The following is an 18,728-nucleotide window of genomic DNA, read 5'->3' as shown; positions in this document are numbered from 1 at the left end:
AGTGGCTACTATATTGGACAGCACAGACAGAGAACGTCTCCATCACTGTAAAAGTTCAATTGAAGAGTGCTGGAATATACAGTTTTAAAATACTTAAGAAAAGAATCTCATTTTTAGAACCAAGTCACTTGACTTTTTCTTAAACCAAGATTTTTGTATGTATGTACCAATTTGATCTTGAATTTATTTAAAAATTTTGAAAAAATGTAAAGCATTTCAACATTTGACTTAGTTTCAAGGACATCTTATAACAATTCTTTTAATCACTATCTGTTTTATAATGAAATATGTCTAAAGAAGGCACCAACTTAACCTTCTTAGGCAGATGACCAATCAATAGGTTGTCAAAGGAAAGGAACTAATATTCTTCCTGATAGCTAGTTTCAGCAATAATAAATTATGTTGTATTTTTTTCCAAATGTAGGTTTGATTGGACAGTTTCTTGAGTCAGATTTTCTCTTGAGTCAGATTTTCTTGTCTAGATTTTCTCATCCTAAAAGCTCATGGTATTGACATTTTTCTCCTGAATATGTAGACAGATAGACATTTTGAATATATGGTTATAGTAACAGTATTTAATGAGCTCAATTCCACTTACTTCTGACAAATAAATTGGAAACAGAAGAGTCTTTTCCATCATTATTAAGGGCAGGCATTTTCTCCAAGGCTATGAAAAACGATTCCTCTTGCTGCCTAAGGAGTTTCAATTGCAAAAACAATTTACCACCATATGGATCCCTCCAGGAGACTTCAACTAGAATAAAGAGGGAAATCTACTCACATGGGGACTCTGGGGTTTTATGGAAGATAGGGGCAGAGTTCTTGGGGATTAATTATAGAAAACAAGCCCACACCTCATCCCAGTCCCCCTCTGAGGGTAATGTGTTGCCCAACAGACAGCACTATGGGGTGGCTGAAGATAGCTTTCTCCATGGAAACGGAGAAGGGATTTATGGTAGAGTCAATCATTGCTGCAGAATTCCCTGGCTATTAATGCCGGTTTCCTCAGGTCTTGGTGAAAGCAGGCTGAGATTGTACTAGGATGAAGGGGATGTACCAGAATCCTTCAAGACTAACATTATCTTATGTGAAATTTGGCAAAGGGCTTTTAGACAGGAATGAGATCTCTGACGTGTGGAAGATGTAATGACACAAATGTATCATGAAATGTGAAGGCATCTAAAGCTACAGCATGGTGGGACATAGGGTGGGACTGAACCAATGAGCAACGGTCATCACCTGAAGAATCATTCTTCTCTACTTCTTTCATCCCAAATGTCCCAGCAACATGAGACAAATTTCATTCTTAAACTATTCTTTCTTAATCCCTCAGCTTTTTGCTTTGGAATCACCGAACCACTAATATCAAGTTCAGTTTATTTACCTTTTAGAAAGTTCAGTTGCCTTTTAGAAAGAAAGCTATTAAGTGCGTTTTATAAAAGCAGTGACACATACTCTATACATATACTTGGAAAGGAGTAATTAATACTTTGATTTTTTGAGGTTTGTTATCCTCAGCTACTATCGTGTTAAACAACACTCACTTCAACTGTATTGTTTTCATTAATATTCATAGATTATTTAATATGTCATCTAAAATAATTAATGTATTGATATTCTGAGAAGAGTTACATAAAACATTGTGGGAGATTACTAAGATATCTAGCAAAATCTGCCTCAAAATCCTTGTACTTGATTGAAATGACACAGTTATCAACTTAAAGCCCAGCATTCCTAGATTCAATGAGGAAAAAACACACTGAGAAATTGTTAATATAATATTAATAGTCCATCAACAATAATTTTCTAAAACAAAGCTATAGATTTTCATCACAGTTCAGTATACATAGAGACTAATCCAGCTAACAGATGCAAGCATTTAATAGTTGGCCTGGGTTGGAGCATGACCTTGAGGAAGGCACCTGATTTCTCTGGTTTTGAAAGACTGTCTCCTAAAAATAAAGTATGGAGATGTCATAGTGAAGAGATAAGTCTTTGGGGGTTGAATAATGTTCTATTAGAGTAAGTTCAGTAGAATTTATTGAAATATTGGTGAGCACTACTGTAAAACAGAGACCAGAAGTGAAGCAGAGGTTCAAGTCCATACTGTAGCCTGGCCTGTTCTGTTGCCCCTGGACCCATGTGTATATATATCTGGAGCCACTGTTGGCCCCACCTAGACCCTGCATGTATGTGTGGGGTATAAGTCAAAGAGGATGCAGTATTTCGATGTCATTTCTGAAAAGGTAGCTGATTTACATGGCAGTCATCATAGAATCTAAATGAAAGCATTCATTCTTACTGATTTTTACCTCTTGTAAATGAAGAAACAAAAGACAGTGTAGGCCAACTATTAATACAATGGCTCGAGCCTGCAATCCCAGCACTGTGGGAGGCTGACATGGGTGGATCATCCTCAAGGGAACTCCTTGAGGCCAGGAGTTCAAGACCAGCCTGGGCAAATATAGTAAGAAGCTGGCTCTAAAAAAAATTCAAAAATTAGCCAGGCGTGGTGGTGCACACCTGTAGTCTTAGCTAATGGGAGGCTGAGGAGGGAGGATCATTTGAGCCAGGAGTTTGAGGCTGCAGTGAGCCATTATCCACCACTGCACTCCAGCCTGGGCAACAGAGCAAGTCCCTGGTTCTAAAAAGGAAACATACAAACAAAAAGCATGTGCATGTGTGCACACTCAAACACACAGTGTAATGGGGATATGTGTCAGAAGCCTTGGGTTCTAATTCCTGCTCTGAAGGTGGCATGACTCCAGGCAAGTTCTTTTACCTAAATAGGTTTCCATTTCCTCATCTGAAAACTGAGACTGGATATGGCTGTGGTCCCCACTAAAATGTCAACAGGAATCAGATGCAGCCTGGCCTTAAGAAGATAAAGGAATCATAGTGGGGCTCCTGCTGGGATGCTGAAGACTGTGAGAAAATGGAGTCCTTGCCTCCTACTGGGGACTGTTAGTATGCAGCTCTGGTCAGTTGTCTCCAGCTGGGGATGCAGGCTCTGTGTTGTCATACTATCAGATTTTTCAAAAAATACAGAACTTCCAATTTTTATGTCAAATATTCTTGTATTTAAATATTGGTAACTGAAGGATTAAAAAAAAAAGACCAGTGCGAAGGCCAAACTAAACATCTCTATGGGGAATGGGGCCTGTGCCGCTATTCTGTGAAGTCGGATTAGAAGCCTCTGGTCTGTGCCTACTCTGTGGCTCTATTGGTGGATGGAGAAAGGTGATCTGTGACACAGAGCACTAACTCTAGGCACCACTCTACTGAATCTTCTTTCCGCTTTGTTTCATTAACATATGAACACAGTAGGGAATGAAAGCAACCACAGTTAGGGGAATGGATGCACTTTTACAAAAAGACAGCACATAAAATAAATGCTCTTCGTGAGTCGGGATCTGGAGGAAATGGTAGAGCTGCAGTATTGTCAATGAGGTCAAGGCGCAGAGCAACCGGAAGCTCAGTGTGTAGTTATTTCCCCCTCGGCAGCTCAGGAGGAACATCTCCGAGTTGATTGCAAAGCCCAAGCCAAAGAGGACCCCAAGGTTTCTCACGAGTCCAGCAAAAGGCGTGGTGTCAATGTGGATCCAGTCGGGGTTGGCACACCACTTTTTGGCTATGGGCACGGACCACAGCAGGTCAATGTTGAGCAGTCTGAGAAGCAGGTAAAAGCCAAGTGCAAACAGGAAGAGGAAGAGGTTGGTCTTCAGGTATGTGCCCAGACTGGCCGTTTGGATGCCTGGAGTGTGTTCAAAGGCCTCTGCCACCAGCATGCCTGAGGATTGGAAAGAGACACTGACAATGACTGTGTGCCCTTGAGCCCCTCGAGGATCACTCCTCTCTGCATTAAAGATTTGCCACAGTTTTCAATGACAAAGGGCATTAGACACAGAGGTTCTATCCATTTTCCAAAGCCTTTTTTAGGCAGGAACTAAAAATGCAGGTTTGCCCACGGTGTTTTCATTATTCATACTAGTCCAGAAGGATCGTTCTGGAGTTGGTGGCACTGAATGACAACCCGCTTTTTAGACAGAGCACTGATCTAGGTACTTGCAATTAACATTTCAATTGCCATAGCCAATTAGCCTTTGAAAGGTAAGGTGGTGCTGAACAATGGAAACTGAGTCATGGTGAACACTGCTTCAGGAATACAAAGCAGCTACTAAATGGAGTCCGTAATCATGTAATAGTCACTTCACATGTTTCAGAGAGAATGGCACAGTGTGCAGGGCTCAGAGTCATTAAGTTCCCTGACGCAAGACACAAGCTCACTGTCTGAAGTGATGGTTTGGGAGTTAGACTTAGCTCTAATTTCACTTCAGAAAAGCCTACCTCATGAAGCAATTGTGCATTTACACCACTGAGATTGTGCCACTTTGTACGTGGAGGCTATGAGAGGTGTGTTGTACCACGTCAGCTCCCGGGGTAGCATTTAGTATCAGTGACTTCACAGAATTACCTCTGAAATTGGAAAGTTGATTACCGGGGAGAATCTGATACCCTTAAACATAACGAAACTAAAGCTTTCAAAGGACACAGCTAAGGGTAAGTGATCATATTTACCACCAATTACTCCAAGAATAACTTGATGAGGAAAATGTGTTGCTATGAATACTCTGGAGATGCAGACACTGATTTGAATCAACCAAAAAACACTCCAAAGAAATGACCAGGTCAGTCTACGATGGAAGAATAGATACAAGCGTAAAAAGCAAAGAAACTGTATCACTCAAAATTAGAGGGGGTGACATCAGATGATCCTTCTCAGAAGAATCTTCTAACTGTGACATAGCATCATGATTCTAGAATCTTTTTTTTCAAAATGTTGTTTCCACATACCCCATAGGATTTGAGAAGTTTTAACAGAGATTTCTACATTTCTCAATGCATTAAATTTAACCAGTGCTATATACTGAGATTTAATAAATGTTAAAAAGGAAGTCAATTTGACATCCATTAAATAAGAATAATTGTTTTAATGGAGTAGGGGAAATTCAAGTTTGGGGGAATTACTAATATCCAGAATGATCAAGAATGAACCATATATATTTTCACGCCCTGCCCTATATGCCTCCTCTCTCAACCTTTCTTTGCTTGAGGAAAACTCAGTAGAAACGCAGCTACCATCCAGATGAAAAGTGCATGAGCATTCCATCTGGGGCAAATTTTCATTGGGTTTAATTGCGCAGATTTTCAAAAGTCCTTGTTTTTTGTTTTTTTTTTCTTTTGTTTTGGTTTTTTTTGGTTTTTTGGTTTTTTTTTTTTTTTTTTGAGACACAGAAAATAGAGAACAGGGGAATTGACCTATAGGTTATACACTTTGGATTAAAAACAGCAATGCACAAAAAAACACAAAAAAATATTAAAATCCAAGCAATGCATGTCATTGAAAAAAAAAAGTGTTAGCAGTATTGAGTTCTAGGAATCCTTGAATGGTTTGTTCCTGAGAATCAGACTGAAATTTGGTTATATAAATGCTAAGGAACACAGAGAAATGAGGCTTTGAAAGAAGAAGTAAGTGGGATATCAATGTGGAAGAAGAATAAACAAGAATTTGGTAATGTAAAGGTAAGAAGCACACACTCAGTAAAATTTTATAGATGAAGAAAATACTGCAGTTATAAAAATTAAAAAGGAGTTATGAGAATTTTTTTCTTAGAATAAACATATTTTTTCATTGGAGGCAGGAATACAGTATAGAGAAAAGGTGAAACTGACCTAGATTCCTACTTTGAAAATTGTCTGTAAATAGAAAATGCTAACTTTTTTACATTATAGCACCTTTTTACTGTTGTTGTTTTGGGTTGGGCAATAAATACATTAAGGCATACAGGTCACAGTCTCATTAGAATAAACTTTTAAGACACCCAAATTCCTTTAGTTGTTTGTTTTTTATATTATCCAATACTACTCTAACAAGTGGAATATGTGATAGATCTTGACTTTTTTTATTTTAGAAAACTTTTTAATAATGGCATATGTTACAGTATTTTTTTAAGGTTAACTTGCAAATCTAATTTCAAGTCACCTAATTTATGGCTAAATTGGTACTCAGGATTGTTTTAATGACAAAGTATTTCAGGAAAGAAGAGAAGGAAACAACCCAATTTCTAAGCAACTGTGAGTAACCTTTAAGTTCTAGATCTTTCTAAACATTAAGAAACCTACTAACGTTAAATCTACTAACATTCAAATTTAAGTTTGCTTCTAGAATGTTTTTAATTAAAAAGTTTTTGTTCTGTATAAAGCTGGAATATATGTTACTGAAATCAAAAGCATTGGCTATTCGAAGAAGGAAGCATAATTTTACTGAATAAACTGATGCAGTCAAGGAGACTGATGATTCTCAAAACTTCCAGTTAATTTTAAAGCAAGGGAATGTGCATGCAAAAATGTTTCCTTATGCTGTATAATTTTAGATGACTTATTTATGAGTTATCAAAATAATTATTGCATTTTGGAAACCCAGAGGCACATTTAGCAAGTCATTAATCAGTTAAACATTTCCAACTTGAAAAGTGGAAATAGCTATGAGCTAATTAGGCTATTATCTTAAAGCAAAATATTAGTTTTCTATTCATTTTGTTATTTTGTCTATGAAAGAATAGAATGAGCACATTTTATTCATTGACTAAAACTGCACTAAAATTAATTTTTAGACAAGACTTTCTGTATTAAAAACTGTCATATTCCAGTGCTACAGAAACTGCAGCAAAGCTGACCTGTGCAGAGTGATAGAGAACTTATCCATCCCACAGACAGTGTGGCTCAGGGCAGCGGTTACCATGACATACCAGACACAGGATGAGCCCATTGCATGGCCAGATGGACTTCCTGCAACAACAAAGTGTCCGTCCATTTGAAAAGTGGTTAACTATCAAGATCAGAAATGAATAATAGAATAGCATATTCACCATGAAAATTATGAGTAACTCAGAAAAAAACACAAGACACAGGCTATACGTAATGTTTAGAAGTGGGTAGAAATAAGAAAAATTGAGTTAAATTGAGCCTGAGAAACACCGTCTCAAAAAATTTTTTTCCCAGATTTTCAGGTTCATTGAATTCCAGAGATCAATATACTCAAGGCTAATTAAGAACTCAGGCAGTTGCACCCAAATCTGCCACAGCCCTACTCATTCTTCAATATCTGGTTGTTTTTAATTGACAAGCAAAAGTATTAGGTTAATGCAAGAGTAATTGCGGTTTTTGCCATTGAAAGTAATGGCAAAAACCGCAATTACTTTTGCACCACCCTAATGCTTGTATTGGATCTTCAGTTGGCTTATTTTCCTTGGGCTGAGAAGTCAAACTCTAAAGGATATCATTGCTATGCCAGTGATTTGCTGATTGACTTACAAATGACTGCTGCGTACTAGCAGCTACTTCTATGCCTATCTTGTGGCCACTGCAGTGAGAATCTTTGTTTTAAAACAGTGGATGAGGAGAAGCTGTAAAGACGGATTAATCCTAGCAGAAAAAGCCTGTAGACAGTAGCCTTTGTACTTCCAGAATGCCTTTTCCATGCTACTGAATTTTTTATTAATCAGTTTCCTTAAATGTCCTCCTCGATTTTTCACCTGGTAGTTCATTCAAATTAAATACCAGTCTCTTATTCGTTAAACAAAGACAGACCTATTTCTTATCTGCAGGAATTTTCAGAGCCTTTTAAAAACTATGGCTAAAAGAATTGTAAATCTCCCCGAGAGATGCAGTCTTTCTTTCTTTTCTCTCTCTCTCTTTCCAGAAAATGTCTTATAAGGTGGAACACATGCCAGAAAGGGCTGGAATTGACCATGATAACATTTCGGTGGTCTCATATGTTACCCATCCAACCATTCATCCATTTATCACACTTTGGTTTCACAAAGATAAACTATGCATCATCCCTCCCCTGATGGAACACCCAGTCTAGGCAATTGGATATATAAAGAATTAGTTAATATCATTTAGTGTAATAAGCGATATAACAGATGTATGTATACTTCTATGGGAACAAGAAAGACATATTCAGAACACTCATTAAGAATTTACACATTCTCTACTACCCTTTACTCATAGTTAGTTTCGAAGGATGTCAACTGGCAAGAGTGTTATGCTATGTAAAATGATGAGGTACAATATAACACATTCTTATAAATTAAAATGTAATTTTTAAATATATGTTTCAAAAAACTTTTTAAAACAGTCTTAGAATCAACTATCACAATAAAGATTTTATACTCATACAGAATCTTACCTAGAATAAAAAAGAATTGGCCCAAGAAGCCTACTTGTGTACAGAGAAAAAATATGTTTTGAAGAGATTGTTCTAGGGTTACAAATAGTCTTTACTGGCTATAGTAACATTGAGAAGTCCTTACCTTTCTTACAGAAGACTTGTCTACTCCTCCCTCATTCGTGAGATACTCGGAAGACCTATAATAACTTTGAAAGTTGCTTAGCAGCAGATTAACCAACATTTCTAAGATCTTAGTCTAGTTCCTTGAGAATTTGTTCTAGTTAACTGTTTCTTGTTTTAGTATCAAGCCATTATATTCTTCTGAAAAGTAAACACCAAATATTTAATCACTGGGGGAGTTTTCTCCCAATCTACCCTTTCATAGATAACAAAATGGAATTTGAGTTTTTTTTTGCTTTGCTTCCTCATTAGTAATTTTGATTGTTATGAAGTTTTAGCATCCTCACTCATGAGATTTTCTTTACTACCCTATATAATATCAGTTACTAGATGATAACCCTGTGTAATGATTCTCTATTGGAAGATCTTCAGTAACTGGAGGCTGCTGTAATAGCTTACCTGGACCTGTTTCACATGTAGTAGGGAACTGTTCAAGGCATGGACTTGAGTGATTTGGGTAAATCTGAGTTTCTTGGACCCACCAGTAAGGTCGATGACCAAATAATATCCTGTATTTAAAGAATTATAAACATGCATATATATTTAAATACACAGCTATTATTTAATTGGAGATTAGCAATTCTTTCCTATAAAAAATGACTCAAGCGCAGGGTTAATTGTGAAAGTTCATGATTAAGAGACTTTGAAAAAACTTAGGTCCTGGTCTCTCACACATTATTAAAGGTGGTAGTCATTTGGGATTTTGGCACCCTGGTTTCCCATGAACATGGGGGCTTTTTTCCCTTGCAGGGAATGTCTTATGGGTGCTTTGGATACTTAGACTGGAAATATCAAAATTTGTCCCTAGAATTATCAATTTGTTCATTATCACACTGCTCATTTAAGTAATTCTTAATCACAGAATATGTGTTACAGGGGTTTGGGAATTACTTATAAGTCATTAAAGTACACATTTCTGGCCTGGCGTGGTGGCTCACACCTGTAATCCCAGCACTTTAGGAAGCCGAAGTTGGTGGATCACCTGAGGTCGGGAGTTAGAGACCAGCCTGACCAACATAGAGAAACCCTGTCTCTACTAAAAATACAAAATTAGCTGGGTGTGGTGGCACATGCCTGTAATCCCAGCTACTCGGGAGGCTGAGGTGGGAGAATTGCTTGAACCTGGGAGGCAGAGGTTGCAGTGAGCCGAGATCACGCCATTGCACTCCATCCTGGGCAACAAGGGCAAAACTCTGTCTCAAAAAAAAAAAAAAAAAAAAAAAAAACATATATATACATTTCTGTGACTTTTAAAAGTTCTACTTATGAATCTGGTGTTTCAAGTTACCTGGTATGTTTGAAAGATTTTCCAAGTAAAACGATATACATCTGAAATGTGATCATTATGCCAAAGTCACAAATTTAAGGATAAATCTTAGGAAAAATGAAATAAAACAGAAATCTTACCATTTAAATATAAGATTTAACCAATCCCCAATGACTGCTACCCATATCATCTTGGTTCCAACTGTCTGATTAAGTTGAAACCAAAGCGGAAAATAAATGAAAAAGATATTCCGGGGGTCTCCAACATTGGACATAAAATTTAGAAAAGTGTAGTAAGCTCGGTAGTCCTTCTGCAAATGCTGAATTATGAGCACTCCATTCCTGTGAAGGAAATCCATCTTGAAAAAGAGGCAATTCTAAACATAGAGCAATTGGAGCTGAAGTGCTCTGATTCCCACCGTTTTTATACTGTGCCTTTGTGGCATGTCGAGCCATTACTGCAACATGTGATGCTGACCATCTGTGGCGAGGGCACACCAGCCCTCCTCTGCTGAATAGCTCATCTATTTATGATTTTAATTGGTGGCAAAGAGTGAAGTACATGCTGATCTGTGGCAATTCGAGGGGGAAATTTGGATAGAAACACAACGAATTTCTTATGCGACCTCCCTTTTGTGTGAACAGTTGGATCATGTTTGTTTGAAAATTTTTGTACAGTTCATTTCCTCCAAGGTCAGACATTAGCAATTTCTATGTTTGGTGAAAAGACTTTGCAAATAATTATTGCATGTCAAATAGCCCATAAAGCCCTGCATTTTAATTTAAGATAGGCTGTGGCTCTCTATTTTATTGGGTCTTTGAGGAAAATGGTTGAATAAATATCTGGGTATGAAAAATATATGATATGACAGATTATTTTCTGATCACTGATTTAAAATAAGAATAGTTCAATTTTCTTTATCCAAGAGAATGATAGAATATATATGGAACAGGGAAAGAAATGTGTTGTTTTTTGACTATAAGACAAGAAAGCAGAAATGAAAGTTATTTGGATAATAGAAATGTGTTAGGATCAAATTATATCTTTTATTAACTAGAGAATACAGTTGAGAGGAATGGGGAATGATTCATGTGACAAAGATAGGAATAGACATCAAAGGGCTTTTGACCAATCAGGAAAATGGTTTGTTGAGAACAGAGTGTTAAACAGAAGTGGAAAGCACCAAACAAATGCTGAGAATGAACAGAAGGGTAGCGCAAAGAGGCTGTGGATCTAAGTCATAGGTCCATAATCTACGGCTGTGGACTATGACTAGACTATAGACCAGGACTCTGGTCCTGGACTATAGACTACGACTGGACCCTGGACTATGGACCAGGGTAGACTGAGAACGAACAGAAGGGTAGCACAAAGAGGCTATGGATCTAAGTCAGAGAGATGTTGGGTTTAGAGAGCTGGATTGTGTCTAGGCTTAGTGGGAAAGCAACAAAGCCTCACAAGGTGGCCAGGGATGGATCTAGGTAAACTTACTTGTTATTTTATCATTCAGATTTTTGTCTTTGCTTACCATGGCCTAAGTAAAGACAAAAGACTTCACTAGAGTCCTTCACAGGCTATAACTATCACTTTGAACTTCTCTTCGAGTTTTGTGTCCCATCATTTAACAGCACCATTGTTACTGGGCTTCAGTGTCTATTGGTACCTTACCTGGAAGAAATGCATTGACTGACCATTAACATCTTTTGGGGTGCTTTTTAAATTGCCATAACTGTGTTCCACCTGAGATCAGTTATATTTCTGGTAATGGAATTTGGGCATTGGTATTATTAAAATACTCCTCAAGTGGTTCCAATGTGGTATAAGGGGCTTAGAATCATTGCACTAAGGCAATTCATATAAGGAATTAGCCTTGACTAATTAGAGTCTATGCTTCTGGCTTTTCTTTGTTTTGCATATTCAAGTTCTGTAATTTCCATAATCTCTTTAATGAGCCATGAGGAAGAGCATAACTTCCCTTTATTCTTTTTCTAAAAAGTGTTTGATCTACATAATTCATAATACTCATTTCTTCAGAAATGTCTTATCCTTAAATCAGGATGTGAATGATATCAAATACATTTTGTCTTCCAATTAAAAATTAAACTTCCTGCTCTTCAACACCTCAGAGTCTGTGATTAGCCTTTCATCTATGGTAGTTAATTTAGAAAGATTGTCTCTCGAGAACTACCTGGTTCTGTAGACTGTGGGATAATTAAGTGAAGCAAAAGCATCTTGATTTCTTTCACCCTTTAACAGCATCTGCTAATCTGCTTATTCCTCGTAGTTCATCATTTTTAGTCTTTTCATATCTTAGCTTCTATGCATCCATCGGTGATGCCTTCTCTGAACAGCATCCTCACCACTCTCCTCTGACAATACTTTCTGTCAAACACTCTTTTCTCCTAGGAGGTTGTTTGAGTCTGCTAGGGCTGCCATAACAAAGTACCAGACTGGGTGGCTTACACAACAGAAATATAGGAAACTAGGAGTCTGAATCAACCCGTCGGTGGCGTTGATTTCTTCTGAGCCTCTCTCCTTGGCTTGCAGATGACTGTCTACTCTCTATGCCTTCACATGGTCTTCCCCGCTATATGGGTGTGTTCTAATCTCCTCTTTTTGTAAGGATACCAGTCTTATTGGATTAAGGAAGATACTAATGACCTCATTTTAACTTAATCACCCCTTTAAAGACCCTATCTCCAAACACAGTCATTTTGGGAGGTACTGGGGCTTAGGACTTCAACATGAATTTGAGGGAATACAGTTCAGCCCATAACCGGGAGTTAAACACAATTTATAATTATATATTTATGACAAGTGTATATATTTAGCATCTCTCTCCTGTACTACAGTATAAGCTCCATAAAACAAGGGGTCCTGTCCACTTTGTGCAACAGCCACAAGCACAGTTCCCGTAACAGGCCCGTGTAGAAGCCAATTGCCCATGAAGCTGGAAAAGTTCGCACGGGCGCCTAAGATGGTAGGTTGGGCCGGGCGCAGTGGCTCATGCCTGTAATCCCAGCACTTTGGGAGGCCGAGGTGGGCGGATCACTTGAGGTCAGGAGTTTAAGACCAGCCTGGCCAACATGGTAAAACACCATCTCTACTAAAAAAAAAAATACAAAAATTAGCTGGGCATTGTGGTGGGCTACTGTAGTCCCAGCTACTCGGGAGGCTGAGGCAGGAGAATCGCTTGAAACCCAGGAGGTAGAGGTTGCAGTGAGCCGAGATCGTGCCACTGCACTCCAGCCTGGTCTACAGAGTGAGACTCTGTCAAAAAAAAAAAAAAGGCAGGTGGCTACTGATAGTTTAGAGTGTATTCACGAGTTTATTTTCTTTTTATTAAAGACAGGGCCTATATAACAGGGGCTTTATAGAGGGGCCTATATAAAGCCATTTAACAGGGGCTTTAGATTTCACAAAACCTGGAACTGCCCCTGGGCCCATCATAGTTATTTAGTAAATGTTTATTGAGTGAATGAATTATTGAACAAAGTTGATATGAGTACTAAATTATAAAGAGCCTGTGTTTTAAAACTATGTTATTTGGTTAGTGCAAACTCAAAATGCATTTCTCCACAGAGATCATGTTATATAGTGGCAATGTCAAGAAAGTGTATTTAAGGTGGAGAAAATATATATAATGTGTATTCTAGAAAGGGGTAATATATTTGTATGTGTATATGTGTGTGTGTGTGTGTACATACATATATAAATATGTATGCAGATGTGTGTATATGTATATATACATATATTAGCCCTTTGTGTGTGTGTGCATATATGTATATATACAATTATATATACATATATAACATATATACACACACATATATACACATATATGTACACACACACAAACACACACATCTGCTTATGATTAAATAGAAAAATAAACAATTAAAAAATATTTTAGCCAAGCATGGTACCTCACATCTGTAATCCCAGCACTTTGGGAAGCCATGGTGGGAGGATCACTTGAAGCCAGGATCTTGAGACCACCCGGGAAATGAAGCAATACCCCACCTCTATTTAGTATATATTTATTATATATATATTATTATATGTAATAAATTACATATATTTATCACATGTAATAAATTATATATATTTAATTACATATAATAAATATATATATTTATCACATGTAATAAATATATATAATTTATCACATGTAATAAATATATATATATCACATGTAATAAATATATATATATTTTATATATAAATATGTAATAAATATATATATTTTTATATATAAATATATAAAAATATATATCTATTTATATATATTTATTACATGTAATAAATATATATAATTTATCACGTGTAATAAATTATATATATTTATCACATGTAATAAATTATATATATTTATTTATATATAAAAATATATAATGAATATATATCTATTTATATATATTTATTACATGTAATAAATATATATATTTATTATGTGTAATATATATTTATTATATGTAATAACTTTATATATTTATTATATATAAAATAAATATATTTTTAAATTCTATAAAGGAAAGAAGAGAAGAGAGTAGAGGGAACAGGGATAAAAAGTAGACTTCTTTGAACATGCTTATTTTATAGATTTGACTTTGAAACCATGTAAATATTTTACATAACTATACAACGAAATTAAAATTAAGATGTGATTCATACAAAATTTTAAAAATGAAAGAAGTGAAAACACCACTTGATCCATTATACTGGTGAGCTATTCTTCCCAGCACTTACATGTATTTTATGATTTGTTCCTGTGGGAAATCTCTTTCTACACATTTCTTTAGTCCTCCTCATCTACTGTCTGCCACTCGAGTTGCCACGGCTTAGGGTGGGGATGTTCCTGTATCCTATGTGGGCCCCAGCAGTAGGGAGATACAGGAAGTTGGTTCTTTCTGACACTAGTAATCTTCCACTGGAGCTCTTCCCTCCAATGACACAGCCTGCCTGACAAACTGGGTCATTTCAAAGCCAAGGTTGTTAGAGTTTAAGATCTGTCCAAAATCAGTTTACCAAATGATGGAACAAAGTCACATTCAACCTACCCAGACCAAGATCCAAAAGAGGGTAGATCCACCTGACTCATCCTCTTTTTGAAGTTGTCTTTCCTAAAGTGTGACCTGTGGACCACCTTCCTCCTGTCACCTGCATGCAATTTCCAGGCCCACTCCAGATCACAGAATGAGACATTTTGGAAGTTAAATCCAGAAAGCGTTTTAGTAAGGTTTCCACATAGTTTCTATACACATTAATTTTTAGATGCGCTGTCTTCATTCATCATTCCCTTGAAAGGTACCCCTCCTGTACCTCCTGTGCGGAGCTGGCCTCTTCTTGTACCACTTTCTCAACTTCTACCTTAAGTCATTTTTTTTTTCATTTGCCTTATTTGGGGTTCTGTATTATTCCACTCTTTCCCATGGATGCAGGCGTGGTCTGTTTCCGTATTCTTCCTTTTAGATCTCCTTTTTATTATCTTTTTTTAAGGCACATGGTAAATACTCAAAAACTACTAGCTATAATTAATATTAGTTATTCTTGTTTTGCCAAATAGTCTGTAAATGTGGAACTGAATTCAAGCTCTGACATTCTTGATCAGAGTAGAAGTAGGGTAAAGTGATAAAATTTTGCTCTTATACACAACTCTTATGTTGCTTCTCTTTTGTACTCTGACATCTCTGCCTCTACCCCACTCTCTCTGTTCTCTCCTCTCTTTTCTTCTCCCCCACCCCACCTCTCACTCTCTTTTTTCCTCTATCCTGGCTCCCCTTTTTTCATACTAATATTTAGTCATCTAAGTGTTTTAATTGGTCACTGTCAACTCCAACAGAGCAGAGACAAGTCTGAATTGCTCACTATTGCCTCTGGGAATCCAGCCAAATGCCCTACACATTAGGAGATGGTTTTCAAAAATTATACAGCCAGCCACCATTCCTGACTGGATCACCTCCTTTTCTTCCTGCTATAGTAGAACTCTCCATTTGATCCCTCCAAGTGTTCAAGGACTAGAACTCTGCTGTGTTAGAAAAAGCACTTTTGGAGTGGAAGAAATCTTTATGAGTCTGCGCTTTGGGGTCTAACCTTAGCCAGATCTCTTCAGTCACCAGGCAGTCTATAACGCGAATTGATTTATTTAGGGGTCAGCGAACTTCCTAAAATTGCGTGCAAAATGTTTGTGCTTGTACGCATCTGTTGGAAGAAGCCACAATTTTCACCAGATTCTCAATGGAATCCCAAGCAAATTAAGTACAGCGTGAGGTTCACTGGAATCCCATGCACTATCCATGGGGCCTATACCCAGGATCCTCCCATTTCCCCAGTTTCCTCAGAGATATCTTCATAACTCCAACCACCCCAGCATGAGTTTCTTGTGTTAATGACGTCCTTCCTCTTAATGACTGTTTATTTCTTAAATATGTTACTGCTATAGTCGGTCCCCCAACCCTATACTGCTGCCTTGTTTTTTAGTTCATCCCTGTAGTTGAATACTTCCAGTTCTTTCCAGAATGTTCTCATTCCGATTCATTTAAATTTTTCTGAGATTTTGATTTACAGTAAATCCCTACATGTATTACATAGTGGGACAGAGGATAGAATTTCTCCAATATGTTTCACCACATCAAATATTATATAACCACAAGATATTTCTTATTGAACCATTCATCTCTGGGTTATAGTGCTTGCTACAATTCAACACCATTCAGAGATATTTGACTTTAGCTTGTGTTACTTATGAGGTGGCAGTAAACAAAAATATGTTTTGTAGGCATTGACCTTTAATGTCTCTGCATGGTCATTATCCTTTTACCACAAACTTATCTGCCTTTTCTAAAATAAACTATTCGAGATCTCTCCAGTGTCACCTTGCAATTTAAAATGGATTTATTTCAGATGGAATTTAGACCCTAGTGACTTTCAGAAAATCATTACCTTCAGTCTGGCTAGCATCCCAGGAATATTGGCAGTCCATAATGACACTGTTATAAATGGCCCTGCTACAGCTCTTTGAAGTACCCCCCTCCATTAGTCTTCTTAGGTACTTTTCTCTAGAAATGATCATGACCTATACATCTATACACTTTTTCTTGGATTACCAAAGGACCCAACAGAGTTGCCTATTGAGCAGTACTATTAACTTTCTTCAAAGTAGAGTTAATATATTGTATAGCTGTGTTCATTTTTATAGATGACTTAAAAAGTACTGTGTAGAGAAATTGTGTAAAGCAGTGGCTCTCAAACTTTAATATTCATCCAACTCCCCTGAAGGGCTTGTTAAAACACAGATTACAGGGACTCCTAATCTTTGATTCACTAAAAATAGAGTGGGGTCTGAGACTTTGTATTTCTAAGTTCCCAGATAATGGTGATGTTGCTGGGTGGAGAACCTCTCACTTTTGAGAAGCATAAGTCTAGACACTGACTCTTACGAGTACCACACAGGACAGAGATAGATCAGACCTCAAGAAGCTTGTGGTCTAGTAGGGAAGATATGATATTTACATAAATCACGTACCATTGTGTCCTTAGAGGTGAACAGATAGGGTGAATGGAAAAAAGGAAAGGCAGACATAACTTTCAGTCTGTGAGATTAGGGAGCTTTTGTGGAGGAGATGGCAAGTGGCTGGGCCTTGAGATATGAGTAGAATTTAGAAATGCAAACTGTAGGATGAAAGGGAAAAAATATTCAAGAATATAAATGAGATAATACCATTATCACACCTAAAGACATTAACATTAATTGATTAATGTATTTAAAAGCTGTAAAAGAAATCCTCATTTTTGACATTTATGAGACAATTTAAAAATTGTACCTAGAGTAGTCAGATTCATAGAGACAGAAAGTAGAATGGTGGTTGCCAAGGTGTGAGGGAAGGAAAGACAGATTTGTTATTTGATGGGCAGAGTTTTTAATAAAAAGAGTTCTGGAGATGAATAGTGGTGATGGTTCCATAACGCTGTGAATACACTCAACATCCTTTTACTGTACACTTAAAAATGGTTAAGATGGTAAATTTTATGTTATGAGTATTTTACCATAATAAAAATAACCTGGATAGTTTTCTGACTATATTGAATGTTTTCTCAGTGCTTGGGAAATGTAGTCTTTTTTCCTCTGAAGCTCTGAAATCCTTCATCTTTTATTTTTAATTTTAATACTTTTATTGAGTTACAATTTATATACTATGAACTTCCTCATTATTTTTAGTGTATTTATAAAGTTGCCAGTAATTGACAAAAACCAGTTTCAGAACATCTCCAGCACCCCAGAAAGTTCCTTCATGCACGTTGGCAGTCAGTGCCTGGGTCTGCTCCCAGCCCCATGCAAAAACTGAACTGCTTTCTGTGTCTGGGAATCTGCCTTTTCTGGTTATTTTATGTAAATTAAATCATAGTATATGTAGTCTTTTGCACCCGGCTTCTTTCACTTAGCATAATGTTTTTGAGTAGTTTTTCATGAATAAATGCTTCTTAGTTTGCTGCAATCTGTTAGTCAATTTCCAGGTCATTTAAATGGTTGTTTTTGATAATTTGGTCCAGTTTTATAGTTTCTTTTTGGGGGATAAAATTTGGTGACTTCCTTCTACCACACAGATCCAAACCATATCAGACCTCCAGCATAGTGGTGGGAGAGGATTGGATCATGAGGGTAGATTTCTTATGAATGGTTTAATACCATCCTCTTGGTACTGTCTTTGTAACAGTGAGTGAGCTCTCATGAGATCTGGTCATTTAAAAATGTGTGGCACCTCCCCCTCCTCCTGACCTCTCTTGCTCCTGCTTTGGCACATGAAGTACCTTCTCCCCATTCGCCTTCTGCCATGATTGGAAGTTTCCTGAAGCCTCCCTAGAAGCAGATGCTGCTCTTCTTCCTGTACAGCTTGCAGACCATGAGCCAATTAAACCTCTTTTCTTTATAAATTACCCAGTCTCATGTATTTCTTTATAGCAATGTGAGAACAGACTGATACAAGGTCCCAGCCCTTCCTCCGTTTTATTTTATTTTTTTAATTCTAGGAAGGAGATGAAAGAGTC

General features: G+C 37.1%; 1 protein-coding gene across 2 annotated transcripts; it reads right to left on the bottom strand.

Annotated features, from left to right (window-relative positions):
* Positions 1 to 1,360: 1,360 nt before the first annotated feature.
* G6PC2 (glucose-6-phosphatase catalytic subunit 2) lies at positions 1,361 to 10,082 on the bottom strand. 2 transcript variants are annotated; one of them, XM_004032741.5, is made up of 5 exons: positions 9,824 to 10,082; positions 8,816 to 8,925; positions 6,738 to 6,849; positions 4,579 to 4,694; positions 1,361 to 3,790 (listed from the first exon to the last, which is right to left on the bottom strand). In XM_004032741.5, the coding sequence occupies exons 1-5, from the start codon at positions 10,039 to 10,041 to the stop codon at positions 3,279 to 3,281; spliced, it is 1,068 nt and encodes a 355-aa protein (XP_004032789.1). In that variant the 5' UTR covers positions 10,042 to 10,082; the 3' UTR covers positions 1,361 to 3,278. The 2 variants fall into 2 exon arrangements, with proteins under 2 accessions (XP_004032789.1, XP_063550756.1); XM_063694686.1 differs by lacking the exon at positions 4,579 to 4,694.
* Positions 10,083 to 18,728: the final 8,646 nt, after the last annotated feature.

This window comes from Gorilla gorilla, chromosome 11, assembly GCF_029281585.2.
Source record: "Gorilla gorilla gorilla isolate KB3781 chromosome 11, NHGRI_mGorGor1-v2.1_pri, whole genome shotgun sequence".
Taxonomy (NCBI): Eukaryota; Metazoa; Chordata; class Mammalia; order Primates; family Hominidae; genus Gorilla; species Gorilla gorilla.
Note: the sequence above shows the minus strand (reverse complement) of the source record. Positions and strands in the feature narration are given on the sequence as shown.